This window comes from Diorhabda sublineata, chromosome X (genome assembly GCF_026230105.1).
Source record: "Diorhabda sublineata isolate icDioSubl1.1 chromosome X, icDioSubl1.1, whole genome shotgun sequence".
NCBI classification, from domain to species: domain Eukaryota; kingdom Metazoa; phylum Arthropoda; class Insecta; order Coleoptera; family Chrysomelidae; genus Diorhabda; species Diorhabda sublineata.
The window spans coordinates 24529685-24552528 of record NC_079485.1 but is presented as its reverse complement, the minus strand read 5'-3'; the positions used below and the strand labels follow the sequence as shown (position 1 = coordinate 24552528).

Sequence of the window (22844 nt, the reverse complement as noted above, 5' to 3'; positions counted from 1 at the left end):
AAAGTTCACGTTTTCTTGTGTCTCAAAATATATAGCGTCAGTCAGTGGTTACAAACCTCTCCTTGCAACTCCGAGCCATTGGTGATGTTAATATCTACAAAAAGATTTATATAATGGCAGGATCATTCTATAGGTCAGATTTATATGCTAGGTATAATGGATGATGTAAATCGACCTTTTTGTCGATATGCCAATGGCTGACAATTGGAAGGAGAGGGTGGAACTACTGATTAGCTTCTACAGTATCACGTCTTATCAAAGCAGATCAGCACCCCACGTTCGGGCTTGAGCCCGAACTGAAGATAACGTCAAAGAGGTTCGCAATTGGTACATGTAGTTAAACATTTCCCAGAGTAAGAGAGTAAGTAGTTTTTTATTAGGAACGTGGCCAGAAAACACCAAAATGGACTAACTTCAATATATTTTCCGAGCTTTTGAATTCTTATGTATTCATCATCTGAAACTGAAATTATGGTCAAATACAATATAAGAAATATGTATAAATGTATAACAATAATAAAATTTACAATAATTAATTAACATTGCCGCTGATTTTTGATGTTATTAAAACTTGTAAAAATTTTTAAACTCATAGAATTCAAAATTTAATCTCAAAATTGATGTTGATATTGAATATTTATTAATTGAAATATTGATTCTGGTTACTATAGGAATTTTCATTAATTTTTGATTGGTTAGATTTTGAATGACGTTAAATTTTTTATAGATTAGATGAGGATAAGTTTTAGTGAATGATGTTTAATATTGATTGGTGAATTTATGGATAATATATTCATTATATTAATATTCATATTCTAGCCAATGAATATTTTGGTGTGTCCTTGCCACATTTCCAATAAAAAGCTGGCAAAGACTTCTTTACAAATCACTATATATATATATATATATATATATATATATATATATATATATATATATATATATATAAATGACGCTATATATTTACGCTTTATATTTTGAGAGAAAGAAAACATCAATAAACTTTTGTAACGGAAGCTTTCACAACTTAAAAGCTTGAAACCAGTCATCTTTGGGAATGCTCTAAAAAAATGATTGATTTTTATAATGCAAGTAGAATTTAAAAAGAGATCTTAATTTAAATACATTTTGTTATCTTTATAAACGTTATCAACAATTTTATCAAAAAGGTTAATAAATACATTCATTTCACTTAAAAACGTCAAAATAAAAATTTATGTAATGTATTTGCAGATATATTTAATAATGTTTCAGTTCTATTTTTTATACATTATAAAAGAGATAGAAGCATTTCAATAGAATCTTGTGCAATATTTTTGTGAGGTAGTATTTTTCATAAATTTTGACGTTGAAGGTAAAATTCTTGTTGTGTTAGACTAAAAAGAAATATCGAAATAAATACGTGACAAGGAAATAGTTAATTAGTGAGAATATACAATTAGTAAGTATTAATTTTATAGTTTTTCAATGATAACTACATATTAGATTGAATAGATAATAAAAAACCAATATTGCATTAGGTCATTGCTCCAACAGTATTAAGAGTTGATTTATTAATTTATTGCCACATAAATACATATATAGTTCCCGACGGATCCCTACTTTGCCAACTACTTTATTTCTTCTTACTAAATTTGAACGATACATCATATTATCTAATTATGATTAGTCTTATCTGGCACTGATATGTACCAGTATATGATATACGATACACCAAGGTTGTACATAGACTTTGACTAATTTGAAAGATTGATAATGTTTATATGTTTACCTTGTGTTTCTAGAGAATCTTTTATGATTGCATATAATAAAAATATACAGATGGTACATTTTCATCCAAGTATTGGAATTTGCATATTCTAGAGTATTTTTTGTTATGTTCTATCAAAAAATTCATGTTCCTGAAAACATTCATCAATATCTTTCCTAGCTTCATCTTGAATGTTATACAACAAAATTTTTGTTTGTTGATAATAAACATTTGTCACAAATGCCTGCTGAGAATATTATTTTGAAATAAGAAATTATGGTAAAACTAGTTATTTATGAAATTTGTGTGTAATGTTAAGGAATACGATTTTTGGGCGTACATATTGTAGTTTTAAGAATTTATTTTGAGTTGTTTCGAAAAATAAGTAAGTGTGGAAAAGATCCGAGAGGTATTTAAACATCTGTTACGCAACAATTTGAAAAAGTGCAGCTAATTGGTAACAAAATTATTATTTTAGTTATTACTAAAAAAGTGCTGAAGGTATACAGAGATTATTTTCCTCGTATTAACATTACTTACTTAATCCTGATGTCTTCCTACCTTTTCAGATGTAAGACTTGATGGATGCTGTGTTTCCATTGTTTCCAATCTTGTGTCTGTTGTTTTATTTCATTGATTTTCTAATACTATCTTAATTTCTTCTGTCCACCTCCTCCTCTTTCTTCTTTCCTTTTTTCTCTGTAAGTTCGTGCTTTACATATCTTCCGTATTAATAGTTCTTCCCTATGTTCTAATAATATGGCCAAACAATCTAAATTGTCCTTCTTCAATTTAGTTTTGGATTAATTTTAAGTTAAAATTTTCTCTTGTAATGTTCCATACATTGAGTTAATGTCTTTGTTAGTTAGAAATCTCATTTTTATACTTTATTTTGTTTTTCTGTTTCTGTGTGAGTTTCCATGTCTCTGATCTATGTCAATATGGACATAGCTTATTTTTTATATATTCCTGTTTTGTTTTTGTATCGCCTTTTTAGCTAGAAACTGTATATTAATTAGTAAATAATCTTTCTTTTTTTATTCAGCAACTGCAGACTACCATGTCATTTGCGTATAATATTTTAATGTCCAGTGTCTGACTCTAATCTATTTCATTTGTATTTTTGTTCTTTTTTATTTCTTCATAATAATGGGCTTTGTATACATCCTTGATTTATTATTTTTGTTGTTTAGAATCTACTTAATACCTTTTGCCTGGTATTAATATTATATGGTATATTTGACCTTTGACTCTCTTAATTCGTACAGAAAAATGAAATGCGTTTTCATATACTCTACAAGTTAATATAACCAGGAACCAAGCATTTTTTCGATTTGGATCAATATTGCTCATTCCCTATTCAGCTTTTCTATTATACGAGGATGGTGCCAGAAGTACCTGGCCTGAGCTAGAGATGGAGGTATTTGCTTGAAACATACCACTATATTAGAAAGTACACATTCTACACAGAACGTTTTCAGTGAGTTTATGAACATGGAAAAAAATTGGTCGTCATTATGTGATATAATACTTTTATTTGAAAAGCGTTAGCCCAACCAATAGAAAAGTTGAACTAGATTCTACTCTGAGTGACACTTCTACTTCTTAATCAACGGTACAATATTGGGTAGCGGAGTTTAAACTAAGAAGTACGACCTGCGAAGACCATTATTGCACTTGTCGACCAAATGAAATGTTGAAAAAAATCCACAAAGCGGTACTGAATGATTGTCGACTAAAGTGCGCGAGCTAACAGACATAGTAGGCGTTTCACAAAGTGTGGTAGACCGCATATTAACTGAGAATTTGGACATAAGAAAGCTGTGCACAAGATGGGTGCCGCGTATGCTCACAATGGAACAAAAACAGTATCGTGGAGATGTTTCCATCGAGTGTTTGGCAATGTTTCACAGAAATAAAGTCAAAATCTTCCGCCTTCGCATAACCATGGACGAAACGTAGGTCCATCACTTTACACCCTAAACATAAGGACAATCAAAACAACGAACTGGCGCCAAAGAAGGCAAAAACCGTTCCATCTGCAGACAAGGTCAAGGCGTCGGTTTTTTGGGGTGCACGTGGGATAATTTCCATTGGCTATTTTCAAAAAGGAAAAACTATCAACTTCAAGTATTAACCGAACTTATTGCAACGTTTGAGCAAAGAAATCAAGTAAAAACGACCGCATTTGGCCAAGACAATATACCAGCTTACATATCGGTTACTGCAATGTCCAAAATTAATTAATTAAAGTTTGAATTGCAACCTCACGCACCCTATTCGCAAGATTTAACTCTGTTGGATTCTTTTCTGTTCCTTGAAAAAAAGGCTCGGTGATCAAAGATTTTCAAACAATGAAGAGGTGATGTTGGCAGTCAATGGCTATTTTGAGGAGCTTGACGATTTTTATTATAAAAAGGGGTATGGAGCTAAAAGATGTAGAAAACTAAATATATTTTTTTCAATATTTTTTGTTTTCTTTTTTAAGCCAGGTATTTCTGGAACCATCTGCGTATATTACTAAAATGTTCATAAAATGTAAATAAAAAAATCATGAAAAAATCTCTTAAATTCGGTCCTGTCTTTAATAAAATCACCTTAAATGAACTAAAATTACTTTTGATTGGGGCGCTTTTGTTTACTTTCTTTTGTGAAATTTGATGTTTATCACCTCATATATTTGATAATTAACCCAAATCGACTTATCCAAGGGGATTGAAATTTAAATTTAACATATTTGCAAGCTATAATCACCCCATATTATAGGCTATTATTAAAATGACTTTTTATTAGTATCTCCCATTATTTTTCTAAATATGATTCGACCTATTAACGATTGTTTATTGGAGTCTTTGAGGTATTTTCTTGATTGACGTATTTTCATATTAAAGTAGATTTTACAAATATATTCCTTTACACGTAAATAAATTAACACGCTAATAAATCTTTTCCGGCTTTTCAGGTGCCAATTACAAAATCCTGTTATCTGGTAATTAAATGTACAAAAAACAATTGAAGTGACCGATGCCCCATCCACGTTTTTGGTGTGCTCTTGCACTTGAAATAAGACAAGCGCACCCGCGGCACCGCACAGGTACTTTGTACAGGTAGTCGAGTCTTTGAAAATCGTTCAACAGTTTCACTCTTGCATGGTATGTGACCGGTTGTGTAGTGCGCCTACTATTCATTCGATCTATACGTCCTCCGAACAGTACAGCCTTACCGTGGGTTGTAAATTTAAGTTTCAAAACACTTTCACTAGCACTTGGTGTCTTTACACGTTTTTTACCCCGATAATAAAAGTCTCAATTCAAAAATACCCGCGTATTTTAGAAAAAAATGATAAAATATATTCTTTGTTAGATCGAGTTATTGTTTTTCATCTTAAAGTTGTAAACAACGTGCTATTATGTAAAAACGGTGTTTGAACATAGTTTAAATAAAGGTAGGCGTTATGGCCAGGTGTGGTAGTGGACGAATGTAATTTTTACTTGTTTATTGGAAATATTTAATACTATGGATGAAGACGACGTTACTGTACGAGTGGGTGTCAGGTAAGAATTTTTTTATTCAATTATTAAAATACTTTGCAGCCCCGTTTCTCCACATTAACATTAGGCTGTTAAATTTCCTGTTATTGATCATTTCTTTTATTGCTCATCTTCCTTGTTACGTCCAATAATAACAAAATTTATTGGGTTTATTCACCTAGATCTATTATTATCACGTCGGTAATACTTACGCACAGCATATTTACTAGAGCATACAATTTTCAAATAATAATATCTAATAACCATATTTTTTCATATTCACAACAGGTGGTTTAAATTTCAGTTCAATAATTAAACCAACTGTCACATTCATAAACGTTATCTCAATATTATGATAATGCTAATGAGTTAAATTATTTTATTTAAATTGATTGTTTTGTTCAGAAAACGAACAAACCTGTGGTAGGTATAACAGACATGTATTACTCAGACAGCCGTTTTGGCTTGTTAAAATGTAATTAGGCTTGAAATGGAACGAGAAAGTTTACAGTAGGACTAGAGGAAGCATTACAGAGCTATTTGGATTTGTAGATCAAGTTCTGAATCGTATCTCACCCGATCCATTTTTATCATAATGTATATTTGAATGATCAAAAAGACGCAATTAATTTTTTCTCCTCCCTGTATTGTAAACGACGCATGTTGACACTGTTTCGGAGGATGTAAGTAACAATTACCTAAAAGCTATCGATTACCCTTGATGACGGGTTTCAAGACAACTTACCTCCCATGTGTAGACAGGCAGCCTTAGAAGAATATTAACATCGAAAGATGTATCCATATGTACGAAAGTTCGAATTTAGAAGACCCACCCTAACATACGCCTATGTAACCTGAATAATGAAGAAGAGAACTAAAGAGAAATTGGAAATCTAGTAGAAAAAAATACTAAAAAGAATTTTTGGAGGAAATCAGACAGAATTAGGATGGGAGAGAAGATCGAACCATGAAATTTACACACTTTTCAATGAGTCGCCAATCAGCGTGTTTATAAAAACGACTATTGAAACGAGTTGCATGGAAGATACCAGAAGACTCATTTATTCTTCAGTTTTATAAGGTTTTCTAACAATTCATGTAATTCTAATAGCGGGTATTACTCCCTTTACTACGACGAAGGGCTCTAACCCTGTCAGGCATAGAAGAAATTAAATTCTGGACTAGGACTAGCACTAGGAGGAGTATGACGACGTCTAACACGCCTCCCTAAGTTATCCCACAAATGCTCTACGGAATTCATATCGGGAGATCGTGCAGGCCAGTCCAGAACTGTCATTCCCACTTACTTCAAGTATTCGGTAACAATTCTGGCGGTATGTGGACGAGCATTATTCTGCATTAAAATGAATCGCTCACCAATAAATTAAGCAAATGGGATTACAGCGACTAGAAGGACTTATTTATGAAAATCAGGTCAGTCAGAAAATCAGGGCGTGGAAATTATTTCACCCCAAACCATAACTGATCTCCTTTCAAAAGGTAGTGATTCACGAATGGAACAGTGAGCAAATCGCTCCCCTGGTTAGGCTAAGTAAAACAGTTTCCCATTGCTTCAGAGTCCAATGAGAATACTGATCGGCAAATAATCGACTTTCTCTTTGATGCCTTTCCAGGAGTTGGGGCTCTGTCGCGAGTCGCCTTGATAGGATATCATGCTCCCTCAGTCTCCACCGCGCTGTGTCTGCACTTAAACGTGTTTTTTTGAGCTACTTCAAGTTTTTCCCGAACCTCATGAGCCGTTAAATGTCGGTCTCTTTCACTGCCAGCCGTCCTATCGTAACTAACAATCTCATGGAGACGCCGGAGTACACTTCGCCACTCCAAGCGTTTCGGGCAATATACTGTAAGATCCGGCCTTCTCTGGCCGAGGCAACAGCTCGGGCTATGTCAACATTTGGAAGAACATATTTATTAATCACAGAAATGGCTTGGTTGATAAATTAAAGATGTTTAAATGTGCGAAAAACTACTTATAGTTTTGAATAGGTCCGACAGGTAAATCAATTTCAAGACAAAAAATCAAAACTGTTCACTTGTCCTGAAGTGATTGATTCAATGGACTTAGACCCTACATTCTCTGTAATAACTAGAATACCCACAAAAACAAACACATTGCTAAAAATTAGCTTTTAATATAAGAGAAATATCAAGTGTCCGTTTTTTTTGCTATCGACCTTGGTTCGTAATAATTTATACCATATAACACGTGTTTATTGTTTACTTAAAAAATACCCTTTATTCATTAAGTTTCTACTACAAACATAGGAAGTATCAATAACGTTCAACTAACAATGATTCATAAATACTTCGAAGATAATATTAAGTAATCTGAATATTGATAGAAACATTATTCACCAACATTTGGATAAATGTTTTCTCGTTTTCTCTGTATTCGTATGGAATGCTCTGGATCCACAATAAAATATCCATTTTATTGTTACATATATCAAGAATTTGATTTTCTCTCAATTTCTGATAAAATGCTGTCAGCTTGACGTTGTTGATAAAAAAACAATACTTATGATTCTACAGCAACTAATCAAAAATGTCCATAATTTCGTGCGAAAAGTATCAAATTAAATTGATAGAAATCCAAAAGTTAATTCTAGAAGGGAATGTCATTGTTCATGACTGGTAAATGTCATCCCTTATAATATGGGATTTACATTAAAAAGTACATTTCTGCATTGAATTCTAGCTATGAATTTTCGTTAATCTTCGCATGTAATACCAAACAAATCTATGTTAATTTCTTAATGATGGTTTACCAGTTACTTCTGAAACTTCTGCCAGCAACTTGATTCTTGAAAATATTTCTATCATTTGTCTTCGCTACTTAAACTTATACTTTAAGCTTTTGTGAGAAGTTTTCTTTTACAAGTTTACATTGTTCAGAGTTCAGCCACAATATTATTACTTGGTTAAAATCCATTCAAATGAAAATAAAGGAAACATGGTGTTGTAAATATGACGTGTTGGTTTATCACTATTACAAATTGAACTTAATAGTTTAACCATTTCGCGCTGTTGTAAATTAAGTTATAAACTATCTACTATTAAAGATAGCTTAAATCGTTTCTTGGTATTTCCCCTTAGGTTGCAATGACATTTTAATCATTAAAAAGTAAAAGTACGCGGTTAAAAAAGTATAAACATTTCAGTTATACTCTCAACTTGACAGTGTTATACGAGACTCATGTTTAAAGTAAAAACAAATTGCACATCTCTATCGTACATCCTGAAAAATGACAATTCAAGGTCATCTATTCTTAGCCAGTGCTAGATATATGGTAAAACTGTTTCGTTATCACTTTGTGTCATTCAGTGATCCCGTAAACTTTGAAATTCAGTTTTTAAATTCTCGTCCTGCTGAAATTCATTTGCAGTGTGATGACGGATGCAAATGTTGTAGGGAAGGACAAATGCTCAGGATGAAGACGTGACACAAAAAGTTGTTTAGGAATACCGCCTAAACATGCGCTCCATTATTGACGAAATGTATGCTAAAAATGTTGATAAAAACAGACAAAAAAAGGATGGTGACGAGCTTTTTAGTCACACCGAGACCGGAGATGAAACGTGGGTGATGTACTACAATCCAGAGAGTAAACTTCAAACTGGGCGTGACCACAAAAATTCAAACAAGAAAATTTAATACGAAAAATTAGGGCATCGGTTTTTTGAGAAAGAAAAGGCGTTCTTCTGTTAGATTGTTTGTCAAGAAGATTGTCAGTGAATACTATGAAACGTGCTTGAAGCTTAGGCGTGCTCGGCTTCACATTCCCACGCTGAACTTCATCTGCGCATGCTTTTTATTAAGAAATATTGCGTCTTGCATTGCATTGAATGTTGTCTAGCATCATATTAGCAGCCTCAAGTGAAATAAACAATATAAAAGTGGTCAGTGAATAACTGGCAATAATTATGTCTGCTGCTACCTCGCTTTTGGAGCCTGATGGACAGAATTGCAACTTTCACGCAAAAAGAATGTCATCAAATCGATAATGTTGCAAGTGCGAGATTTTGAGAAATATTGCGTCTTGCATTGCATTGCACGTTGTCTTGCATTGCGGCATTTAAAATTCAGATCTTCTGGCAATACCCACGTTCTCTGATAATAGAAATTTGAATATGTGGTAGCTAGTACATTTTCATTTTAAATTTGGAATTTCAAGTAAATTTGTTCAATTCATTTAAGAGCTTTTGTATTGCTTTTATAATGAAAATGTTTGTAATAATCATGTAATAGTAATAGCTATTGATCGCTCTTATATTTGATTGAATTTCAATTAAAGATTTTTTTTATTCATAATGGCGCCCTTACACAAAGACTATGGCTATGTGCTTCAATGTAATTGGAAAATTTTACTTAGGAAGTACTTTCTTGGTGAAAAACGCATTCGTTAGCATGAGCTCACTATTTGTATATTCGCCTACTCTAACGCATTAAATTAATTTTGAAGTGATAACTAAGACAATAAAATGGCTGTACTAACTAAAAGACTTTAGGACAAGGTGGTTGTGGATCGGTTACAGGTGCATCTGTATTATTCCCTGTCGTCGGACATTAGGCGACGAGTTCAGCAAGTTATAAGAAAACCACAAAAAATCTGCAATACCGATTAAAATGAAGATGTAAAATAGTAGGGTATATAAAGTTTTAATAAGTGGTATGCTAAAATCAACAAACTCTATTGTGACTATTTAGAACTACTTCAAAGAAGAATGTGCTCATAATTTGTCGACGCAATATAGAACATATTTAAAAAACAAATTTTTCTCTCTTTCACTGACAATGTAATATTGTCCCAGAACCTCAAAAAAATACCATGCTGTATTATGAATATTTTTTTACAATTTCCCACTATTTTATAGGATTGAAAACGTTATACTGTTCGCTGAGAAATAATTCTTTCTTCGTGAATGGCGAGATACAGTTGTTCTAACTACAAAAGGACAAGTTTCAGTATACACTTTCCATTCCCTCACGGTCTATGAACTTTTGTTGTTTAACTCAAATTATAATCCGTTATTTTATGGAATAATGGCTATAGTTGTTGCAAGATAGTTGTAATTCAGTATATTTACCTCAGTGATGCATGACACATTTCAACAACCAACCCCTTATTATTTTCACTGAGTGAAACGAAGCTATATAATTTAAAAAAATCTAGTTTTCACATTTCTTGGTTTCATTATTTACGGAGAAAAAAACAACCGAAAGCAATGTATTTATTTTCTCACATTACACGAAACAAAAAATCTACAAAAAATTCATGTTTAGAAAAAGTTATAATGATTTCGTTGATAATGAAAAATTTTTACAAGAATGAAGAATCTGAAATTGTGCATAAACAATAAACAACTTGTATAATCTACGGATATAACTTTATTTAAAAACTGTTTACTTGAATTCGTAATGAATATTATTCCATTGATGATCGGTTCTTAAATCCTGACGTTAAATAGATATATGGTCAAGGTCATTTTAATACTTAAGGATTAAGGCATTACGTGAATGGTGGTTCCATTAACACGCTTCCGTTTAATTATTAAAATACATCTGCGATCAGGTATTATATTGAGATATGAAGATGCTTTCAAAAAAATTTATATGGAGCACAAAATATAACAATATAGATAGGTTCCATTGTTTCGATTTATTTTTTGCTTCATCTTAATTGAAATATTTATTGTATATATTTTAACTATGCCATTGACATCTGAACATTCTTTGAATGTGTCGACTAGAAAAAATACTTCATTTGAAAATACAAATATATATCGATCAAAGCCAAAGTTTTTTAAAAAAGTATTGATATCGTAAGATTTAAAAACCTACAATAATCGTATTTATTTAATAATAGTGAGTAATTTTCAGAAAACTTACGCAGTTCATGGAGAAATGATACATTACTCACTATTATTAAATAAATAAAATGAATCTACAAAAAATGAATGCAAAAACGGCATCAATTCAGAGCCCATATTTAAGAATGTCATTATGTTCAAAAGAGTGTAAGTTTGCAAATAATCAAATCAAATATAAATATTGACTGACTCAATAATTTCAAAATGTTAGTATTTGCTGACGAAAATTGGATTTTTCTTTCAAATTAAATGATGACAATGCAAACATATTCTAAGTAATCAAGGCTTCGAATATGATTACACAATTTTTAAACATAGCAAACAGGTTTTCAAGATACGTAGGATGTCAATTAAAGAAAAGTATTTCAAATCGGTAATAGCTAGATATAGCGCTTCAACACGTAATACAAAATAATAAGTTGTCGATTTTTTTTTAGTTTACTTATAATTAAATATTAAGTATTCTTGTTGAGTTATAAACATGTAAATAATAATTTTCAGTTTAAAAAGGTGGTGTGTGTAATAGTGTATTATTTTGTTTCAAGCGAACACTGTAAACTTCCGGGAAGGATACACCTCTAATAAAAATACACAAGTCGTAGTTTAAAGATTTCGTTAATCTGGTAAACGAAAAAATAGGATTCTACTCTGAAATATAACACTCTGTGTAATAAGTCGTCGACATATTTGTTTTATTTCGGTCAGTAAAGAGCAAAATCGTTAATACTCGTAGAGTTTCAGAAATACAATACTCTGGCCGAGATTTTGTTGACAACACGGTTTAAGGTCATGGTTCGCTCTGAATTATTGGAATTTGAAACTTAATATCGAATCTTAAGTGTATTACGTGCACTAAAGTTACTGATAAAGCATAATAAAAAGACGATTCAAACCTGATAATGCCTTTTCTGGCTACGAACTTGTTTCATTAATTTCAAAGGTCAATTTTGCCTATGATAGATATATCATAGAATAAATCAATTTTTTTAGTTCAAATGATATTATTTCGTTTTGATTAAACAATGTCTCACGCAAAAAGCACCATATTAAATTTAAAATATTTTTATTTGTTTTTTTTTCAATCTCATAGCTGAAATTGGACTAGAATAATTTATTTTAATGGGATTTTAGATGGAGACATGCTCTAACGAAGTAATCAATAAACCAATATTCTTTCTCTCAAGGTAATTTTTAATATACGTTTTCAGTAGTTGTTGGTTATTATTATTATTGTACATTATATGATTTTTAAAATTGGTTATGAATTAAAATTAAATATTTGTTAATAACTTTTCTACAACAATGTATTTTAAGTACATGTACCAGGTGGCCGGCGCCTCGTCATATCTTAGGAACGAATTATCTTCAGGGGAAAAAAATATAACCAAAAGTTGCCCCGAAAAACACATGGAAATAATGTTCAGAATTTTAGTTCTACCACTAGAGGGCGTTTTTTTTTGAAAATTTAAAATTAAAAAAGCAAACTTTTCTAAAACTCTCCCAATTAAGTAGCACATTATATTGGATGATACAAAAAATTTTCGCCTTTTACACATTTCGTAACATATCTCGAAACAGAAAAAAGATATGCGGTTTTTGTTATTTTGATGTTAATTTAGTTAACTTTTAAACGATTTAATTGAACTTTTATACTTCTATTTAGATTTGTCAAAAGAAATCACAATATCTAAAATATATGAAACGTTCACGTTGCTGAAAAAATTTGTATATTTCTTTCAAACAACATCAAATTTATAAAAATCGGCTAAGCAGAATTGGACTTACAGGCATTTTTTCATAACAAAGTTCCTACTCTCCCCCACCTTCATTTTGAAGAGATAGATTAAAACTAAATTTTACAAATTCTGCCTTTTTAAGTTTATACTTTCAAATACGCCCTCTAGTGGTTGACCTAAAATTCTGAACATAATTTCCATGTGTTTCTCGTGGCCACTTTTGTGTGGCCACAAATTTTCCCTAAAACTTTAATATAATCCGTTCCTGAGATATGACCGAGAGAGATTGATCGCTCAGCTTCACTTGAACTTTTAACATACGAAGGCACTCAATGAGCTGGTTAGCGAAAGGATGTTAAAGCTCCGTTTGATCTCTAAACATAGGGAACTCAGGGGTATGGCCAAGCTTGGAGCCACCCAACCAATAAAAGGACCCCAACCAGCGGTGAAAATTCCTTTTCGCAGATTAAGGAACAAATTGAGTTGTGGAAAAGGAGAAACCAATCATAGCTTCAGCTCATATGTATTCTAGCTTAAAACCTTTATAGGGGAAACAAACCCTTCAGATTGGGTGGCGGAAATACTATTAAGCAAAAGGGAAGGAAAGATTTTTTATAGTTGTAATCACAGGGCACGCAGATGTCGGGTATCATGGATGCGGCAGGTCTGCTAACCCGGACAGCCTACCGGTTCTGTGGAATTAGAGATTAGACAATATTTTTTTATTTCTAGTATTAGTTCAATCATATTAAAAGATGATTTTTTGATTACCTATAGAGATAATGGAATGAACTAACACGAATTGGATATCTTCAGTAGTATTTTTCCAAAGTGATTTTGTCTTTTAATCACTTCTCTTTTTCCATTATTTAGTCATCATAACTTATGTGAGTTTTCTTTCCAATCCAGTTCACTTTTGCCTTTAATAGCGTCGTCACTATTATTTATGTCATTTTCATTGTTATCATCACTGTTTCATTCTATTATTCCTTAGCAACCAATGTTTATTAGTTTTCCAATGTAGGTAATATAATAGATAACGTTTAGGTAAATATAACATCAGATGAATAGTTAAAAGTGAAACATATATTTGCTATAAAAAATTAACTCAAATCAGAAGACTTGCAATTTCTAAGAAATAGCTTTTAACCCATGCTCCCATATCACAAAAATATTCATCTCTTCTTGATCTGTAATTTAAATATGATAATGATGGTATTGAAATTATCAAATATTGTAATATTTGTTGGTAAATAGAGCGATATTGAATCTTTATGATCCTTACTCCATCATAATTTTCCTCTACAGAAAGCAAATATATTTTGGTAAATATTAAGTCGACGTTATTACTATTTCCACTGATAACAAAGTTTATAGCTTGTTTACTATTTGTACAAGGAGTGTTTTCAGTTAATTGCGTATCTAATTAAGGTAATAGAATAATGATTACTTTGTAATTAATTGTAGATATCACTCAGGTTTCAGTCACTTATGTCATATGAAACTATAGTCCATTCATTTGGTGGACGAAGCAATTTACTGTACCAAAAGCGATAACAATGGTGGCACAGGGTGGTTCCCTCTAAAATAAAATATATATCCGTTTTATTGCGGAGGCGGGACATTCAATAAATTAACTGTAAATGATGTTTAAAGTCTTAAACAATAGGTTATCTAAAGAATATTTCCCGATTTTATTAGTAGATGGTGTTGATGGCAAAAACTATTTGTTCAATTGAGCAAATTTTATGCACGTTTTGCAGGTGGTATTTGAGGTTATATTTTTGTGAAATGAGTGAAATTTTTGAAAATAAACGCTATTTAATGGTTTTCCATTATAGAAAAGAGTATAGTGCAAACAAATTTGTGCTGCTTTCTTTGAGAATTCTGTAACTGATCGTATCGTACGAAATTGGTTTGAACGTTTCATTGGTGGAAATAAGACTGTAAAAGATTTGCTTGCTAATTAAAATTTTTAAAATTTCAATTATCAAGTTATCTTCGCCAGAGACTCATCTCAAAGGATTAGTCTTCTAATAGAACTGATTCAATGATAGTTATCGTGACGTGTTTAATAGTGTAGTAGTAAAAAACAATAATAAATTTGTGCTTTTAAAATAAAGCGACAAAGTATTTTTAGTTCGATAATTACTCTCAAGTTTATTTTTATCCGAAGGAACACACATTTGATGTGTTTTTTATTCGCTTAGTTTGGAACCGGAAGAGTGACAGAAATAAAGTAAAAAATAATTGCTGTTACATAAAACACGTAATGTTACATTGACCTCGAATTGTTCGAACCACCTTATAAAGTAATTATTGGTTATATTTTCGAATAAATTGTAGTAAATTTCGTTTATTCCACTTTCTAGTAACCTGAAATAGAAATTAATATCTACTATCTACATGACAATTCAACTAACCGAAGTTTATTTCATGTGACGCAATTAATTGGGTTGGGATTCATAAATTTTAGATTTAAAATTGATTTCTACATGCGAAGGTGTAGTGTGTAGAAATAAAAAAAAATTAGAACCAACTGTTATCTAAATTCCAATGAGGTCACTTCTGGGTCATTTGAGGACTGTTTCTATGATTATGACTAATTCTTGAGTATACTTTTAAAGGTGCAATTGATGAATTAATTAATTTGACCTTCACCAGAAATTTATTAGAGTGTAGTTAGTTTTTGAAGATAAATCTTATAGATTTTAGGTCTCTTTCAATTGAAAATTGTCAATAAAAGTGACTAATTTCATACCTGGTGAAAAGCTCTCTTGCATACCTGGATATGCTTTCAAAGCTACAATTTATTTAAAAGTTGCTAGAGAGTAGGTAGTTAGGCCTTATCGGATTAAATTATTAACCAATCGATGATAATGACTAATTTCCCACCACGTGAAAAGTTCGTTTGTATCCCTGGATATTACCTAATATTGTAATTTTTTTCAACTAAAAGTTGTTAGAGTGTAGTTATTTAGGCCTTATCTGAATAATTTTATGGACGATAGTCTTAGGGTCGAAAAATAGTATAATAATCAAACTTCGATAACTACTTAAACTTACTTTATATACATAAATACCAACAAAACAATATACCCAAAAATGGGTCTCCTTCGTTACACCACTAACCAAAATAATAATAATAATAATAATAGTAATAATAAGAGGCTTGATCGACCTTATCAACCTATCCTCTCGACAGGTAATGAGACTACGTGAATTCTTTCATATTAAATCTGAAGTCTCAACTCTGTACCGGATTATATCCAAAGTGGGTACGAATTATTCACCTCTCGACCTCGCATCGCCAGAATCTGACTTAAACATAGTATTGGACACCGAGAAGCTGGAACAGCGGTAACGGTAACTACACGGTAGACATCATCATGACCTCAACCAACCGCATGTTGACAAGGAAGCTTAAAAAATGGCTTACTAGCGACAATCTCTTTCCAGAAACCGAATGCTTCATGATGGCTATCCAGGAGCAAGTTATTAACACGAATAACTACAAGAGACAATCCAACATATAACATCTGCTTGTAGTGTGTTAGCTAATACCGACTATCTACACCGGCATAACTAAGTGTGCAACATCATCCACCAGAAACTGGCCAACAAGTTCGGTCTTCTTAATATGTATACACCGTATTACAAGTAACAGCCGCAGAAGGTGCTCGAAAATGACTATTTTAGACTCTACTACGATAGGTCCATTATCACCGATAGACAGATGACGAATAACATACCTGACATCGTGGTGGTTGATAGAAGAGTCAATTCAGTCCTTCTTGTCGACGTAGCTATACCGAACACTCATAACGTTCTCAACAAATACCAGGAGGAATTGACGAAATATGCGGATCTCGCAATTGAGATCCAACAGATGTGGCACGGCGAAAGTGCCCAGTTATTATGTCAGCAACTGACGTCGTGCCTAATACCCTGCAAGATAGCATCGCCAAACTGGGACTTTCAAAAAACACCTTCACCGATATCCAGACGGCTGTAATATTGAATACTTGACACACCGTGCCAAAGTTTATTGTGTTAACTGATCGTCAAATCCTTTTAATACTTTGTATCCAGGATAGGTGAATAATACCGGCTCTAAGCTGAGTAGTGCATAGGTCTTTCACATAATAATCATATTAATAATAATAATAACGACGAAATACAGTGTTTTAGAAGAAAAGCAATTAAAATTAAGGCGGAAAACGCAAAAAAAATTATATTTTGAAAAAATTCTTCATACATAATCCCAAAAAACATCACGTGAAAATCATAAAATTCATTTATGAAACATATATGTAAATAAAAGTATATAATATTTTTCACAAACCTAATCTAACCTAACCTAACCTAACCTTACCTAACCTTACCTAACCTTACCTAACCTTACCTAACCTTACCTAACCTTACCTAACCTTACCTAACCTTACCTAACCTTACCTAACCTTACCTAACCTTACTTAACCTTACCTAACCTTACCTAACCTTACCTAACCTTACCTAACCTTACCTAACCTTACCTAACCTTACCTAACCTTACCTAACCTTACCTAACCTTACCTAACCTTACCTAACCTTACCTAACCTTACCTAACCTTACCTAACCTTACCTAACCTTACCTAACCTTACCTAACCTTACCTAACCTTCCCTAACCTTACTTAACCTTACCTAACCTAACCTAGCCATTTTTTTATGTAAAATGGTCTTCCACCCCAATCAGACGCTTTTATTATTCATACTTCGCAATTTCCGTGGTGGTGGTATAACGAATAAGTATCCCAAAAATATATACAAAACTAAATCAAGTCGAAGTGCCGAATTCCTAGGAGCAGCATAGCTCCGCTGAGATCTACGTGTTCGAGATCTACTCGCTTCGCTGTCCCGAGAAAGAATGAACTTCTATTCATTTCACAACGTCTCCGTCTGGGTTCATGAAAGTATGTTGGTTTCCCTAAAACGTGTACCGGGTTTATAGGAGATAATTAAATTAATTGAATGCTGTTAGGACATTAAGGAGGTTATAGAAGAAAGGTAACTTGGAATTCCCAAGAGAAGATAACTTAGAATACCCTGGGTCAGTCAGGGGCTGAAGAATTATTGTTTTATTGTTGGGGGAAATGTGTACCTGTGTAAAGTGTTTTTAAATGCGAGGGCATATGGCGTGGTCGCCACTAATTCTTAAGTTATCGATGAGGATGACTTATTTTCTACTGGTCGAAAAGCTCGCTCTCTTATATGGGTATATATTTAATGTTACAATTTATTTATTATTTAAATTTTCACTTTATCAGGTTTTATTGAGCCCATCCTCAAGCTATCAATAATGAAACGTTTGCTTATTCGACTAAGTTAGTATTTTATTACTAGAAACAATAACTTGAGAAAAAAATAAAACTGGAATTATTCTGAGGGGTTGAGAAACGATAAATTAACGCCACGTAAAAGATATGAAAGAAATTTTTGTACAGAAAAATCTCATGAGTAATCGGGATAGCGTAGGCTATGTTTTATTTATTGATTTTTCTTTGACAAAAGCGAATTTGATCGAATTTCATTTCGCTAATGTAGTTTTCGTGTTTTATGACAAAATTTTATTAATATTTTGAGCACGTTAAAAATAAATCAAATTGAATTGGGTTTCTAAAAATTTTTTACTGAAAACTGAATTATTTTGATCATAACTAACGTGATTTGTATATGTTTTATTCTTACTATCCATTATTAGCTATTTTAGATTCAGTGGTGAAATTTCCATTTAAAATTATAAAACGTTTATTTGAACAGACTGTTAAAACAATATCAAAAAGAACATAAATATGTGATCGTATTTGATGTTTTCTTATTCGGCACTGGCTTCTTCGGACCACACATAGGAAAGCAATCAAAGCTTTAAATAAGACAAATTTAATATAGACAGACTTCTTTAATAGCTTCTCGATTGAATGTTTTGTTTAAGAGCACATATTGTTGTCTGTAATGGTCTAATTAATGAAATTTCAATTAAAAATTTATTCCATGACTGATAATTTCCTGTTATACATAGTTCGCTCTACTCCAATAAAAAAACGGGTATTTACCTGTAATAACCTCTGAGTAGGTAGTTGATGAACCCAAACAACTAGTACAGGAAAGTACTTAGGGTGCCTGAAATACTTCGTAGATATTGTTCATGCAGAATAATAGTATAATGCCGGTCATCAAATAGCGAAAATCTTTATCTTTACAAAAAGAGATAAGAGACCCCCTGAATAGTAACCAATTTGTCCAGGTCCGCATTATATTTAATTTTCAGAATCAGTCAATCATTTAAAAGTATAGATAAACAACATAACACAAAACATTGATCCCTTGGAATCTCTAAATAAAACCGGTTACTGAATACTATTACTACGAATAGTACTGAGAAAATAATAGCGTTGCACAGAGAGAGGCCAAACAGTTCAAAAGAGACGGCAACATCTATCAATAGATAATCAAAAAGTGATTTTATCTGTTTTTAACCGACTTTGTAGTTGAGGAATGTCCAAAAGAGATGCTATCCACGAAAAATGTTTCTGACTAATACTTCTCCGAATACAAAATTGTAAAGCAAAGTGTGAAAATGAGAAGAAAAAGGAATGTTTCAGGACTTTTTTTTTAAATAAAACATGAGGTTAACTCTAGTATACGAAATAATTTTCAGTATGTTCGCATCCAATATAATGCCAAAGTTTCAAGGTCTTCTTGTAGAACTAAAACAGTAATGTAAAGTAGTCGTTTGATAAAGTGGAGACACGAATACATACCAAAACTTCGGGAGTATCGTAACGAAGAAAGTCAAATCTATTATTTGGATGAAACATGGTTTCACAGCCAGGATATAGTTCGTAAAGCCTGAATAAATGATAAATAGAAATGTAAAACAAAGGCACTCCATTTCAGAGGTAAACGCATATGCATATTATATTGCAGTGTGCAGCAAGGTCGGGTGAATAGTGCATTGAAGTATGTTAAGGATAGCTCTTTAGATTACCGTCAAGATATTGATTCATCTCGGGTCTTGGGTCACAGAAAAACTGGTATTACTTATAACAAGCAAACAGTGTACTCGGGGTAGATAACGCCTCGTATCATTCACGACAAATTCGTGAAATTCCAGCTAAATATTCTTCCAAAGCCGACATGCGGGAGTTTCTACCTGAACAAGATGTATATTTCGAAAAGCATTATACAAAGAAGCAACTCATAGAGGTTTTAGGAACAAAGAGAATATTCTATAGAAGAAATGGCTAAGAAGAATTGTCACGCTGTTCTAAGATTACCTTCGTACTACTGTGTTTTGAATCCAATCGAATTAATATGTTCCCGACCAAAAAGACTAGGCAAGAACTAATAACACTTTACCCAAAAATTCGTCCTCTGTTGTTGAGCTGATAATGAAAGAATGAAAATTAGTGAATGTACATTAGCACCGACAATTGAAGAAATGCCATAAATCATGTAAACCAATATGTGAAACATGTACCAGTTGTAAATAAAGTTATCATTGATTCAAACTACAGTGATTATGAAGAAGATTACTGTGATGCTAGTGATTTAGAATAATTGTATTGTAGTATATGTATTATAAATGAAGACAGGGAAAAAGTTGAGTAAGTCCCAACTTCAGAATTTGCAAGGAAATTGTCATAGCTATGAAGTTAAAAAGTTATTCCCCAGTATAATTTTACTGTTATTAAATATTCACTGTATTCTCTCTATATTATGGCAACAAAAACATAAAACATGGTTTCAATATGTATATTTGCCAAATATTTTTAGCTCTATTACTTTCACTTTTATCTATGTATTTAATTTTACTGAGATTCAATTCACTTGTTATATTAAGTACAACTCTGTACAATTGATGGATTCCTTATCTACGTTTGTAAGCCGTTTATAGTTTTACTAAATGAGAACATGATTGTATATTGCATGTATATTGTAGTCGTTTGATTAAACTTATATCCAATGCTCTGGAGAATTCTTTTACAGATGAATTTCAAATACTAACAGTTACACAATGGTAGAGTCACACAGTTTAAAAATGTGGCGACAAAGTTATTTATTCTTCCCATTATTTAGACACTGTTTTATCAATTTTTTATACATAAAAATCGGCCATCCGCCACAACGTTTTTTATGCTGCTTTTAAGACACTTTTTCAATCCGTTGAATAAATAATAATCAGAAGGAGTCTAGTCTAATCAGTAGCAAGGATGCTGGATTTGAATTTACGTAAAACCTCTCCTGTTATTACAATAGTGTGAGGGTGCGCTTTTCCTGCAGAAGCATCCCAGAACTTAACAGGACGTAACGTTTGGGTAGATCCTTTAGTTTCTTCAATGTAAGTCAGTAATCTTCGGAACCGATTGTTATAACACGGGAATTCAATAGCAAGATCCTTGAGCATCCTAAAAGACAGCATCCATTAGTTTTCTCTCTGACAAAGTTTCTTCAGTCGGGCTGAAGAATCGGTGTGACTTCATGCTATAGACTGTTCTGTCTTGGCATGACATGTACTACGCTTCAACAGTCATCATTCTGTTCAAGTCCTTCTCATCCGTATGGTATCGAGAAAGAAAGACAACAGAAATTCAAATTTTTTTCTGGGCATTGAGGTGACTTTCTCATAAAAAATGTAAAGTTTTCTGTAAATTAGAAATTTTTGAATGTACAAAACTTTTCATTGATATCTTTGATGACGTAATGATTTGTTTTAGTCCCACACAATTTACATTGGATATACCCTGCTAACACTTTTTTGGGCCAAAGAAATGACAACTCACAGTTTCACATGACAGCACATATTTTCACGTTATAACTAGCGATTTAGCACTATGATTTCTTTACTCGTCAACTGGAAGCTTATTGAACAGCAAACTGGTCGTGTAAATGGTAGATTTGGTTCTGTTTCCTACTTTCACTTTCATTAGTATTTTTCCAGCATTCTATTATATTCCATTATCGCTAAATATTTTACTAAATATTAGATGGCTGATCATTGTATACTCATGTAGGTGCAGAGATTGAGACTCTTGAGAGCCTATAATCAAAGTTGATCTATTAAATGTATCGACCAAAGTAAAAACAATCTAATAATATTAACATGAGTCTTGTTGGGGCATCGTCGACTCAAGAGATATCTAAAGACACTAGGTTTAGCAACGTGCAGATTCGTGTGAGAGGAAATAGAAAATGAACAACTTTAGCAGTTAGAACTACCCCATATCTTGAACAATTTTGAAAGTAATGAGAATAATAGATCAGCTGAGTATCCCAGTACCACAACAAAAAAGGTACAATAGATCTTTCAGTCTGCAGGGTAAATGACATCCTTAACTATACATACATAAGTATAGGGATGATCATTATATAATAGACAGTTATATTTTGGGAAGTATCATAGGGATAAAGTATTAGGAATATTAAACAAGAAGTTTGAATTTTATATAAGTAGATACACATAATAAGGCGAGGACAAAAAAAGTTATGAACAAATATTAAATTATAAGAGACACACAAGTCTTGAAAATTATTTCTCATAATTTTTTCATGTCAAATGTGAATTTATTATTATTAGTATATTATAGTATTACTGAAACTTATTCGAATGTCCATGTTCTCTCATGTAAATTGAAACACTAAGCGCTTTTCGAAGAAACTAAGTAAATAAATAATGCTTGAATTGTATACGACGATGATAGAAGATTTCAAGAAATGAAGGCAAAGCGATGAAAACCTGAATATTTTCCAGATTAATTAAATAAATAAGTATTTTCTGACAGTAAGTGGGTGGCAAGTCCATTGCAGTACAGATCAACTCAATCGAAAAGGATTTTTTAAATAATAATGGTTTAGAGAAGTTTAGATGAATTAAACCCAATTGGAGTCAGTTCAA

General features: G+C 32.1%; 1 protein-coding gene across 1 annotated transcript in view; it reads left to right on the top strand.

The window, feature by feature from the left end:
- The first annotated feature begins 1185 nt into the window (after positions 1–1185).
- LOC130450709 (kinesin-like protein KIF21B) overlaps positions 1186–22844 on the top strand; it is a 73905-nt gene continuing 52246 nt past the window's right edge. Inside the window, exons 1-2 of the mRNA XM_056789288.1 lie at positions 1186–1441; positions 4713–5304. Coding sequence (XP_056645266.1) covers positions 5267–5304 — 38 coding nt within the window. The 5' untranslated portion in view covers positions 1186–1441; positions 4713–5266. The remainder of the gene's footprint in view (positions 1442–4712; positions 5305–22844) is intronic.